General features: G+C 41.6%; 1 protein-coding gene across 5 annotated transcripts in view; it reads left to right on the top strand.

The window, feature by feature from the left end:
* Window positions 1-13,156, top strand: part of CC2D2A (coiled-coil and C2 domain containing 2A) — a 150,388-nt gene that overhangs the window by 131,189 nt on the left and 6,043 nt on the right. For 4 of the 5 annotated variants that reach the window (XM_062212709.1, XM_062212705.1, XM_062212706.1 and 1 more), the window contains 4 exons: window positions 3,551-3,754; window positions 4,929-5,018; window positions 6,540-6,653; window positions 8,090-8,224. In XM_062212709.1, coding sequence (XP_062068693.1) covers window positions 3,551-3,754; window positions 4,929-5,018; window positions 6,540-6,653; window positions 8,090-8,224 — 543 coding nt within the window. The remainder of the gene's footprint in view (window positions 1-3,550; window positions 3,755-4,928; window positions 5,019-6,539; window positions 6,654-8,089; window positions 8,225-13,156) is intronic. The other variant, XM_062212708.1, reaches the window with a different exon arrangement.

Raw genomic sequence — 13,156 nt, 5'->3', positions numbered from 1 at the left:
TCTGGGAAAACAAATCTACCAAAACTCAACCTCAAATACTAGGCTGTGTCACTAAATCTATGGTTTTCTAGAAAACACACTGGGATATATGCATTCTAAGATACTTTTAGAGAGGGAAGTACATAGATTCTGGCTGTTTGTCATCATGTATAAACTGAAGAGAAAGCTCACAAGCACGTTTACCCAGAATAATCCTACCAGACAAAATTTCATTATTTCTGTGAATTCTTAACAAGAAAAAGCAGTCAGCTAGTACCCTATGCAGAGGGGAGCTTCCAAAGCATGTGAGTGCAGCCTGTGCCCACAAGGGCAACTGAGACCCCTCCACCCCAGGCAGCCTTCCTGGGCTGTGTGTGCAGGATGTAGCAGAGGTGCCAGGAGTCTGAGGCATGGACCTCAAGTCCTACAGCTTGTCTCCCCCAGGGCGGCTAAGCAAGCCACAGCCACTGCCTCCGGTGGCATTTCACTGCCCCACAGTGGCTGTGTGAAGAATTTCAATTAGTCCTCTACAGCCTGCATTTGTAGCTGTTTGGAATAATTCCCTATGGTTTCTAAAAAATATCTACTAATGGAAAAGTTTTAAAAATTAGTAGAAACTCTTGAAATTCGTATTTAAACATCCCCTACTTTGTCTTGGTTAAATACACGTTTTAAAAAATAGGTCATTTCTGTTAATACCACCTTCCTCTCATGTCTTTTCTTTCTTTCTTTCTTTCTTGCCTCTGATAGATGAGTGTCATGCTTAAGAAGGTACTAAGTATTTTGTTTTACAATTCATCAACCGACAGTTACTTGGCTTTCATTAGCTGCTTTTGTCCCTTAGAGACAGGTGCTGTGTCCTGGTGCATGTGTGATCCCTAGCCATGAACTGTAGGTACAGGCAGTTCATGAAGAATGTCTGGCTTTGTCTTCTGGCCCATTTCACTTTTTCAGGCAGATTTTTAGTTGGCTTTGAACCTAACAAGTCATTGGTCTGAATGTTACATGAACACTAGGCGCTACCTCTGTTTCCAAATCCGTAAGATCTCAAGTGGTTTGCAGAGACAGCATAGCTGACAATTATGTCTGTAGGTTTTCAGAGGCAAGATAGACCCATTCATTTTTCTGTAAACATTTACAGTCTAGAGATCCAAGAATTAAACCATTTAAGAATTCCAGATTTCAAGTTGAGCCAAATTGTGCATTTATCAGCTCTACCTTAATTTGTTTCATGATAAATGTCCCTAATTTTTTTAGTATTTAGGTTTCCCTTGGTGCTTCTTAGATTGCCACATGGCATGCTACTCCTTGGATTCCTGTTATCCTGGTGGCCTAAACAAGTATTAATGGATTTTAGTCAGCTCCTCACCACTAGGTGCAGGAAGGGTCACAAGCTTACTGAAACTCAGGGCCTGCCTTCAAGAAGCACTAGTTAGTCACTATACACAATAGAACACTTGGGTCCAAGTGTAGATAAGGTTTAGACAACAGCTATATTTTCAGCTTTGAAGGCCAACAGTCGACACTGGTTGAGAATTTTGCTTGTTCTTTCTGGACAGTGCATGTAGATGTATCTCTTAAATGTTCCCATAGTGATCTGTGTTTAGCCCCATAGAACCTTTGGTCAATTATTTTAAGTACTTGGTTGCTTATTAATGTCCTCCCCTAGACTAGAAGTTCCTTGAGGAAATTGTTTGATAATCATTTATTTTTTAAAAAAGATTTATTTATTTATTTGAAAGACAGAGTTACACAGAGAGAAAAGAGGCAGAGAGAGGTCCTCCATCTGCTGGTTCACTCCCCAATTAGCCACAATGGCCGGAGCTGCACCAATCTGGAGCCAGGAGCTTCCTCCAGGTCTCCCACATGGGGGCAGGGGCCCAAGGACTTGGGCCATCTTCTACTGCTTTCCCAGGCCACAGCAGAGAGCTGGATCAGAAATGGAGCATCCGGGTCTCAAACCAGCACCCATATGAAATGCCAGCGCCTCAGACCAGGGTGTTAACCCACTGCACTATAGCGCCAGCCCCATAATCATTTATTTTGAATGCCTGGAACCTTTTAGGGATTCTTAGCAAACATTTTTTTCAAAACACTGGACGAATAAGTAAAGAATGAGTTTAAAGGAATAGCAGTGAATTCAACTGGATTCTTCACAACACCCTTGTTTCATAATTCTCCAGCTCCCTAAAATTACAATTATTTAGGACTTGATAATTCTAGGTCTCTGTGGTACACCCACCACAAACCCTATTAGCTCACAGTCTTCACTCCTTTTGGGTAGCTGCCCTGTCCTGGCAGTATGGTAAGTGGTTACAGTCATTAGGATGATGCTAAAATTCAGATGGATGTCAGGGGGCACATCCCATGAGAATAGACAGGAGGCTTTTGGAGATGCCCCTCTCCTAAACAACCCCTGTAACCACTATTCCAGCTTCTCACAGTATAGCAATTAAGTTAGAAATGGATGCCACAATCCAGCCCTAATCAAAAGGGGAAATCAAGATTAATTAGGATAACCTAGCTTCCATTTGAGGTCATAAAGAATGGGGTGTTTTCCACTCATTCAGTACTTGCTAAATACTTCCTATGTGCTGGGTTGGTACTGGAAGTAAAATATGAGGTCACAATAAGATCTGACTCAGGAACCTTACTCTGAGGGGAGACAAAACTGACAAGTACAATCGGAGGCTTCAAGTCTTACACGGCGAAAATGAAGCAGAGTACAGGGGCGTGGCTTGACACGTGTCCTTCCTCCGAAGCAACAAAAACAGGCAAGGCCTCTTCTGAATTCTACTTCAAAATTAACTTTCCTAATGAGAGTTTGAGTTATCCTTGAAATCCCTTAAAATGTAAGCAACCATGAAAAATCTTATAAAAACAAATATCTTCTTTTTTTAATGACATATTTTTAGCAACAGATTAGGGCAGGGGCTGAGATGTGACTAAAGGCAACTGAAATGTTTTGTCTCTTAGTTGCTCATCTTGGATCAAAGAGTCACTTTAATGAGTATTTTATGTCAAGTGTATAATGAGTATTTTTACACTTGACATTTCTAGTTCTGCTTCCTTCTTCCTGAATGATCTATTGCTGTAACTTATTATAGTGATTATGGATTTGAAACTTTTAGCCTGCCTATTTATACCTATAACCTAGCAACCCAGTTAATTTGAATCACTTAAGATTTGCACTTGAGATGTTAAATTTCTGAACCTCCTCCCTCAAAACCAACATCAAAGTACACATATTGTTTAGTCTTCATTAATCAGAATTAGTAGTCACAGCTTAATTTTCACAGATGGTTTCATTAACCCAGTAGTTTCCACATGCCTGCTTCCTGTTGACTACTTTCCTTAATCCTGTTGAGTAACTACATATTTAACGAATCAGTCTAATTTTTAAAGTATAAACTAAAGCTGCAGGAATACCAGAGATGATGGGTCTTACAAGGAGTGACTTGATCATCCCTTCCAAACCACACATTTAGTTCATGTTGACTGTGGAATTTGAACATGTTCTGCTTTGTCTCCTTAATTGATTGTGAACCCCATGACGGCTTTCTTTTTGAAGTTTGACTCTCAGGAAGATGAGAAATTGCTTCAAGCAACAGAGAAGTTTCAAGCTGAATGTGCCTTAAAGTTTCCAAATCGCCAGTGCCTCACAACAGTAATTGACATAAGTGGAAAAACTGTTTTCATCACTCGCTATCTCAGGCCTTTAAATCCTCCCGAGGAGCTCCTTACTGTCTATCCCAACAATCCACAGGCAACTGCGGTGAGTATTTCATAGCCAGTCCATGCTGGTGCTAAAAGTGTCCTAAGATTTCAATATACTGTCACTTTAATTACCATAAGGGACAGTACTTGAGATACTGACTACATCAAGATTATTCAGGATGAAAGTAAAAAACTCTTACCATGAAGCTTGCTTTCTTTAGACTGGGATATAATAATCCTTAGCTCATTCTTCCAGCCATTACTGAGTGCTTACTATGCAGAGGAAACTATGTGGAGGGTGAAGATGTGCACAAGTCGGGACCCCAGCAGCCGAGAGCCTCAGCACCAGCTCTGGAGACTGAGGTGAGCCCAGACTGCAGCAGCCCAAGCCACTGGCGATAAAGCCGTGAGCCTGCAGAAAGCCGTGACTGAAGACACTGAGCTGGACGTCCCCAGATCTGATGGAAGACAACCACCCTCTGACTCAGCGACTCCTCAGCAAGATAAATGAAATCAGCACTGAGGCATGCCACAGACAATCACAAAGACAAGGATGATCTGAAGAGCAGCTAGAGACATGGCACAGATTATCTACAGAAGAACCATTAGGCCAGCACACTTCGCAGCTGCGCAAATGAAAGACAGAACGGGCACAGCTTCAAAGGCTGAAGAAAATAGCTGTCAAGCTAGCAGCGTCTATCGTGTGAGACTATCTTTCACACAAACACTGGGAGGATGTGCAACCACAAGATCCTCACGAAAGGAAGCTCTGAAAAATGTACCCTACTTCAAAGAGAAGGAAGGCTTTCAGGAAAATCCTAGATGCCACACATCATCTAAGTAAAGACAATGGGACACTTGGGAGTGAATAACAGCAAGCAATGTGGCTGAAGAATTGGCTGCTCTCAGAAACGGATGGGAAATGATCCTGGAAAGTATTGTTATCCTTAGACATTGAGTAGTACAAAACAAAAACCGACAAGGCCATGTCAAGGGGACTTAGGGACCAGTTTCTTCACCGTAAAAGTTGGTGGTAACAGTGACCTTCCATATAGGATGCTCGGTGAGGATGAACTGAGATATTAACAGCACTGGGGAAGCTGTTAGTGAGCATTAGCTTCATTTCATACACATAAATGTCTGTGATAAATAAAGCTGATTTAAGAAATGATGTAGGGGTGCAGCTCTCATGGGAAGTTAACCTTCTAGGCTAATTTTGTCTGTGTCTTTAGGAACTAGTAGCTCGATATGTGTCCTTGATTCCTTTCCTGCCTGACACTGTTTCGTTTGCTGGTATCTGTGACCTGTGGAGCACATCTGATGTAAGTTGTTCTTCCTCATAAACTTACTAACTTGAGCTGACTTAATTGAAAATTAGCTAGATGGCTTGTATCATTTTAAACTGCAACATTTATTAGTCACCATAAAAATCTGCTTAGCCGTCTGTTTAGCAGGATGAGCTAAATTCTGGAGTACTTTCTTTTCTTTCTTAAGACTTGTTTATTTGAAAGCCAGAGTTGGAGAAAGAGGAGTGACAGAGATCTTTCATCTGCTGGTTCATTCCCCAAATGGTTGCAATGGCCAGGGCTGGGCCAGGCCAAAGCCAGGAATTTCTTTTGGGTCTCCCATATGGGTACAGGGGGCCAAGGACTTGGGCCATCTCTTGCTGTTTTCCCAGGCTCGTTAGCAGGGAGGTGGATTGGAAGTAGAGCAGCGGTGACACAAACTGGTGCCCATATGGGATGCCGACACTGTAGACGGCTGCTCAACCTGCCGTGCCACAGCCCCAGCCCCTGGAGTATTTTTTCTTGCTAGTTCAATTTTCCCAAAGTTCAGAAATTAAAAATAAAATTACACAAAGAATAACATTTCAGATGTCTGCATCCTGCTACTCTGTTATTCTCTTAACAATATCCTAGTTTTATTCATAAAAAAATCAACATTGCATCCTGTAATTGAAAATTTCATAATCCTTAATTTGTGGGCTCCTCAAGGCATGGCATGTCATTATTTATTCAGTCTGTATTTCTTCATCACCTACTAATACCAGACGCCACACTAAATCCTGGCTATGTGCAAAATAAACAGTCTCTGTCTTCAAGGAATTCACAATCTATGCATACTATGTAAGCTTCCAAACAGATCTTTGATAGCATGAAACAAACCTATGTGACCACGGGTATTAAGTATGTATCTGATGTTGTACTATTTGAACTATACTGTATTATACAGCTTACTTTGAAGGACAGCCTTAAATTGAAGGAATTTCAAGGCACTCTGATTGTTTTGTTCCTCCATGTATTCTGGTAGCATACATGTTGACAATTTTGGAAATAAAATTCCTACAACTCTGAGGCATCTGTAAGAAGACACTGAAAATGAATAGTTCATGTGCTCTAGAGCCAGACTGGTTTTATCTCTTTGTAGCTTTTGCCTTATTAATCTGGGCCTCCACTTCCTCATCTATAGAATGGGAACATAAAGAATATCTCCCTTAAAGGAATGTTCCAAGATTAAATGAGTTAATGCATACAATGTGACTTAAATATTGTGAGTTATCATATGAAAAGCAAAACTGCATAATTTGTCCACCCCATCTCAATCGTAATTATTGATTTTAGAAATCCATAACATCAATGTCAGAGGAAAAAAAACAAGTCCACTAAAAGTGTTTCTTTTAAAAAATGGAATTATCAACATAGTATCAAGAGTCGGGGAAGGAACTTGAAAAATGGGTCTTAAGGCATAGTTAAGAATAGTGCCTTAAAGTTTATTAAACTCCTGGGCAGCCAGTCCAGAACGGAGTCAGTCAATGCAACCTCATTGTTTTTCCTTTTTATCAGCAATTTCTTGATCTCCTGGCAGGAGATGAAGAAGAGCATGCAGTGTTGCTCTGTAACTACTTCCTGTCCCTGGGTAAGAAGGCCTGGCTGGTGATGGGCAGTGCCATTCCTGAGGTAAGATCGCAAAGGCTAGCTTCAACAGAGGGCTGGTTTGCTAACCTACCTGCATAGTCCAGATCGCGGCAGCCCTTTGAGGTGCTAGGACAGTGTCCCAGAGATACCACCAGTGATGAGGTATCAGCTGGTTGACACTGGTACTCAAGGGCCTACTCAGACTGTTTCTGCCAAACCTGAATACTTTACCACCCTTTACTCTCTCATTCTGTCCCTTTAGTAGTAGCTTCCTCCCATCTATGTTCTGAAGAATTATCCCCTTAGGCATCTCCACTTCATGCTAAGCAGTCAAAGGGATCCAAAGAGGTATGATAGATTAGAGCTCTCCTTTCATTCCTCTGCTTCTGCAGGTACCTGTTGATAACCTGGAAGGCAACAGGGAACAAATCAGATAATCACAGAAGAGACCGGTGGCAGCTATATTTTATTATTAGATTGGAAACTTAGTAACATTAAAGTTTTTTTTTTCCCTAGTACCCTCCAAATACCCCTAAATTTTGGCCTCGATGGATAATTATGGATGGAAAGTTGGAAACATGACAAGGATTGAAGCACTTTATTCACAGGGTGCTTCAGAAAGAGGCTGTGAGCCTCTAGGAATCTTAGGGAATTAGAACACATGAGTTGCTGCCAGTCAGGTAATGAGGCAGGATCATACCTGTCTTCAAGTTCATTCTCCATCATTATCTTTCAGATAGCCTAGAAAAGAGCATTGGGCTAGAAAATCGTAAGGCCTGGTTTTAAGTTTCTGTGCCCACTCCTCACCAGCTATGTGAGCCTAAGCTAGTGACTTCACAATCCCAAGTTCTACAAGTAAACTGGAATAACTTCTGCCCTGCTTTTCCCAGAGGACTATTGTGAGCACCAGCTGGAACCATTCGTGAGCAAAACCTCAAGGAACATGCATTCCGAGAAAAGCCCCTCTTCAGGCTACAGCCCCCAGTCCCAACTCTTCCTCAACTCTAGTTATTCTTAAATTTGGCATGAAGACTTACTTGTAACTCCTACAGGCACTTATAAAGCTACAAATACATATCATGTTACTGTATCAGGAATAAAAATAGTATTTAGATAATCATGCTTCTATATACTTAAATGACAACCTTATTGAGTCTAAAGAAGAAAATGCTAATAACAGCTGAATAACCATTAATGGAAAACAGCAAATCCTAAGATATATTGTTCGAGTAAGGTGACTGCTATCATTTAATAACTACCGTGCACTAGTAACAGATGCAAGAATTTTGCAAAACTAAGTGTTTGGCTTCATTTTTTAAAATCTAGTACAACATAGAATCTCAAAATAATTTTCACCATTAACTGAGGTTTTCGAAATTAGAAGTCTAACTAAAATAACAAATCATCTGTATAAAGTACTATTGACCTTAATGGTATAATTGGCTAGAAGCTGTTTTTAATGACTTTTTTTTTTTCAGGGTCCTACTGCCTATGTGCTAACTTGGGAACAAAATCATTACTTAATATGGAATCCCTGCAGTGGACATTTTTATGGACAATTTGATACCTTCTGTCCCTTGAAAAGTGTTGGCTGTTTAATCGGTCCTGATAATGTAAGTATTACTATTTCATCTTATACATGGTGGGTTGACTGTCGCTTTTTTTTTAAACTGGCCTATTTAAGTAATATTGTATGTATTATATACATACAAATAAATAAATGTAGACATACACACATACACCAGTTAATGAAATGTAGTGTCTAGCAGTGGCAGAACTGTCTTAACTAAAACTTTTGGTTGAATTAGCCACCTGAGCTGTAGAAGAGAAGAAGGTTAAAGAAGGAACATAAGATTTAGATTCAGAGGACTTGAGTTTGTGTCCTGGCTCTATCCCCAGGTATCTCTTCTGAGAGCTTACAATGCCTAATGCACTGTATTTAAAAACTAAATGAGGCAAATTCATCAACTGAGATTAGATTTCTTTCTCTTTTGCAAAGGCATCTCCAAGTGATTCTGGTTGTTCCTGGCTAGGAGGGCTGTGTGAGTTCATTGTGAAGGGTACTCTATACAGCAGCAGTTAAAAACATGAGCTACAGGGTCAGAATGCCTGAGTTAAACACCAACATCTTCATGTGCTAGTTGTGTGATCCAGCCTCAGTTTCTCCACTGAGAAAACAGAGGCAAAAGTCAAGTCATTACTCTGTAAAATCACTGCTTGGTAGATCAGTTGTAGGAAGTGAATGAGACAATCGATGGGTAGCACCTCACAACCCTAACACATCAATTATGTCTCTTTTTTCATCATCACCTTAAAGGGCTCTGAACCCTGTGCCATTTGTCAGTAAAAATTATTTGTGCGTGCATCCCAGTATGTACATTTTTATTTATAAATTGTATATAATTACTAGTGGATCAACATATTACTTCTAGCTGTATTATACAAAAAAGTACTTTAAAAATTTAAGAAAATCTAATATTTCCTCCCCATGTTCCTAAAGTGAGGATCATACTTTGGGAACCACTGGTCTATTATTTAGAGACTATCACTAAAATTAGAAAAACACAGCCAGCGTACAGCAAAGCAACTGTCTGTCTTAGATGCTCCCCAAACAGCAATTAGTGTTAATTACAAATGTAGTAAGAGCACTGCGGAACACTAGTCTCATGTGAATCATCAGTGACAGGCTTGATTCCATCAACATTTAGATAATCATTTTAAAGTCAGGAAGAATCAGGTAAGGTCAACAGGCACCAAAGAAAACCTCCAAAGAACTCATCTCTGTCAAAATTATTATTAGCTCTCAGACAGCTGCAGTATAGTTGACTAATTCTGATCAAGCCGGTGTTTTGTGAGGAAGAGAGAACTGCCTTTTGTCCTCTTTGGCTCCCAATGCTTTGCTGTCAAAGCTGCTCCACGCTTTGACCACTCAGCCGAGGAGTGTGGGCTGGCCTGGCATTCTGAAGGCTTAGCTGCTCTCTTCTCCACCTTCCTGGGTAGTTTTTCTCCTCCTCCACTCCTTTTCTATTCACATGTTGTTTCCACTCACACCCAGACCTGGCTCTACTAAGTGACCCAACATCCCCACATGCATTTTCTCTTTTCTCCTCTACCCACTGTTATGCTCAGCCCAACAGTTCTAAAACATACTTCAGACAACCCAGCTACACCCTAAACTACCCTTGTGCCTTTCCTTTCCAGAATACAACAAATACAGGTTACACCTCCTGCTTCCATTATTTTAGCACGTCAAGAACTTAACCTACTATAATCTGGCTCCTCTTCCCTGTCCATACCACAGAGGCCAATCTCTGAGAAGTACCATTATCTTGCTAAGGAAGAGTTCCAAGGGTTACTCCCATGCCCCACTCTCCTCTCCTTCCCTGTGGCATATGACGCGACTAATCCCTTCTCCATGGCTTACTGATGAGGGACGCTTTCCTTTTCATCTGTCTGCAGCGGCTTCTTATGTTTCTTTTGCTGGTTCTAACTACACTTTAAAAGTAATGTTCCTGAAGATCCTGTAGATTTCTTCCAGGACCATAGATACCATTTTTAACTGTGGCTCCATCTACTTTATCCTGGCAGATAAGTAATTGTTACCAGCCCCAGGATCTTCAAGTCCTAAATTTTCAATTGTTTGCTAGACCCTGGACACTTTATTAAATAAATCTCAAACTTAAACTCAGCACATCTGAAACTCAAAAACTAGGTTCTTCCTCCTGGATTTCTATTTCCATGGATGTCAGAATTGTCCCTGATTTTCCTTCTCCCTTACTTCAATCCCACTTACAGAAACCAAATCATAAATTCAAACTCTTGTCTCCCAGGTCATGCCATCATTGTTTCACTCCACAACAATTACTGATTAAACTTCCTAATGTTCAGTTTTCATCATCGTATGGTTCTAAGTGTATGCAGGAGCATTTTGTGGCACACAGATTTGAGTAAACTGCTCACTATGGATTTAAAAGCCCTATATAGTAACCTGACCTCAACTATATCTCACTAGCACTATTTCCCACTACTTTTCTGCACATCCCTACCCTACCGCCAAATTGTAGGATTTTTTTTTTTAAGCTGTGTTGATTTGGCTGCCGCCGCAGCTTACTTGGCTAATCCTCCACCTGCAGTGCCGGCACCCCAGGTTCTAGTCCCAGTTGGGGCGCCAGATTCTGTCCCGGTTACTCCTCTTCCAGTCCAGCTCTCTGCTGTGGCCCAAGAGGGCAGTGGAGGATGGCCCAAGTGCTTGGGCCCTGCACCCACATGGGAGACCAGGAGAAAACGCCTGGCTCCTGGCTTCGGATCGGCACAGTGCACCGGCCATGGCAGCCGTTTGGCGGGTGAACCAACGGAAGCAAGACCTTTCTCTCTGTCTCTTTAACTCTGCCTGTCAAAAAAAAAAAAAAAAAAAAAAAAAAAGATGTATTGATTTATGTGAAAGGCAGAGTTACAGAGAGGCACAGAGAGATCTTGCATTGCTGGTTCACCCCAATTGGCCCCAATGGCCAGAGCCAGGCCAATCAGGAACCGGGGCATCTTCTGGATCTCCCACAAGGGTGCAGGGGCCCAAAGACTTGGGCCCTCTTCCACTGCTTTCCCAGGCCATAGCAGAGAGCTGGATCAGAAGTAGAGCAGCCAGGTCTTGAACCAGTGCCCATATGGAATGCCAGCACTGCAGGTGGTGGCTTTACCCACTCCAGCACAGTGCTGGCCCCCAAACTATAGTTCTTAAAAGATCTTGTCTCCTTAAAACAACTTACTGCTTTGGGCTGTAAATCACCACAAGCCCCTGCTGCACTGGTTGACAGTTCTGTCCTTTGCTGCTTTCTCTGTTTCTTCAAATTTCAAACATGAGAAATCCTCAAGTCTCTACCTACCCTTTATCCCTAGGAACTCCATACATATGTTGATGGCTCCCAAATATCTTCAGCACATGTAGCTCCCCAGAACGTCAGACAGAAATAACCAGTCATCAATTTACCATCCTCATTTCGACATCTCAAACTTAAAATGCCCAAAACTTGGAATTCCTGATTTCCTTTTGGAATTTTTCCTTGTTCGGCAAATGGCAACTCCATCAGCACAATTACTTAGGGTGAATTCCTCAAAATCAACTTTTGATTCCTCTTACACTCTCCTACATCTAATGCAACAGCAAATCCTACTGGCTCTACCATTATAGCACACCCAGAATCTGTCCACAGCTCATGGCTTACACTGCTACCATTTTCCTCCAAGTCACCAGCATTATTCCAGCCCTACCTAACAGCAGACTTCACCTCTTGCCTCTACCCACTTCTTTCTAGTTTCAAACAGCTAAGAAAATTTCTGCTGAGACAGAAGACAAATTGTCATTCTTCTACTGTCTTCCCAATACATCATAGCTAAAATCTTCAAAATGGCCCACAAAGCCTCCTTGATCTGACATCCTCCCTGCCTACCCCTGCCTTTTCCCCTTCCTTTGCTGATATCTTTCCAACTTGCCCACTCCTCTAAAGCCACTTTGTATTCCTTGTTATTCAACAATCGAACACATTTCGCATTTGCTATTTCCTTTGCATAAATGACCACCAATGCCTTCCCAATACCCCTCCCACCTTTACTGATTAGATTCACAAACTTCTCCCTTATTTCTTGCATTTCTGATCAAATGTCATTTTTTTTTTCCAGGAAAAATTCCTTGCCCATCAAAATTTCTTCTGTTCCTGCAACTTAGTTTTCTCCGTGGCCTGTGCACATTTAATTATTATCATAATATCGTAAAAACCCAACTCCAAACTAAATGGCTTCAAGTCTCTATTTTCATAGATTTGTGGGTTAGCTGGGAAAACTTGGCTGAGGCTGAGCAGCTCTGTTTCATGTTTATTATGGAACTCAGGGCCCTGACAGTGGCAGAGGCACAACAGGGCAAAGCCTCTTAGCCTAGACTCAGAGGTGACACAACAACACTTCCGTTCCAATCAACTAGCCAAAGCCAAGTGGCAGGGAAGTGTTTCTCATCTTTCTTAATGGAAGCAACTGCAAAGTAACCTGAAAAAAGATAGCCATAGAGGAAGAGAACTGAAGCTAACGATACAATCTCTTACCCTTCAACACCATCTATATCCCATGTACTTACTTGCTGATTTGTTTGCTTATCTTTTTGAAGATTATTTACTTGAAAGAGAGGGAGAGAGAGAGAGCTCTTTGGTCCACTGGTTCACTCTACAAATGTTTGTAATAGCCTGGGCTGGGCTGGTTGGGAGCCAAGAGCTTCTTCTAGGTCTCTCACGTGGGTGCAGGCGCCCAGGGAATTGGGCCATCCTCCACTGTTCTCCCAGGCACACCAGCAGAGAGCTGGATTGGAAATGGAGCAGCCGGGACTCAGACCAGTATCCATATGGGATGCCAGCATCACAGACAGTGGCTCTACCCACAATGCTGGCCCCACATCTTTTTTTTTTTTTTAAGTTCTATTTTATTTGAAAAGCAGAGGTAGAGAAGGAGAGACAAGAGATCTTTCATCTGCTGGTTCATTTCGCAGATGGCTACAACGGCCAAAG

This window comes from Lepus europaeus, chromosome 16 (genome assembly GCF_033115175.1).
Source record: "Lepus europaeus isolate LE1 chromosome 16, mLepTim1.pri, whole genome shotgun sequence".
Classification (NCBI taxonomy): domain Eukaryota; kingdom Metazoa; phylum Chordata; class Mammalia; order Lagomorpha; family Leporidae; genus Lepus; species Lepus europaeus.
The sequence above is the reverse complement of the archived record's forward strand: the minus strand, read 5'-3'. Positions and strand labels throughout refer to the sequence as shown.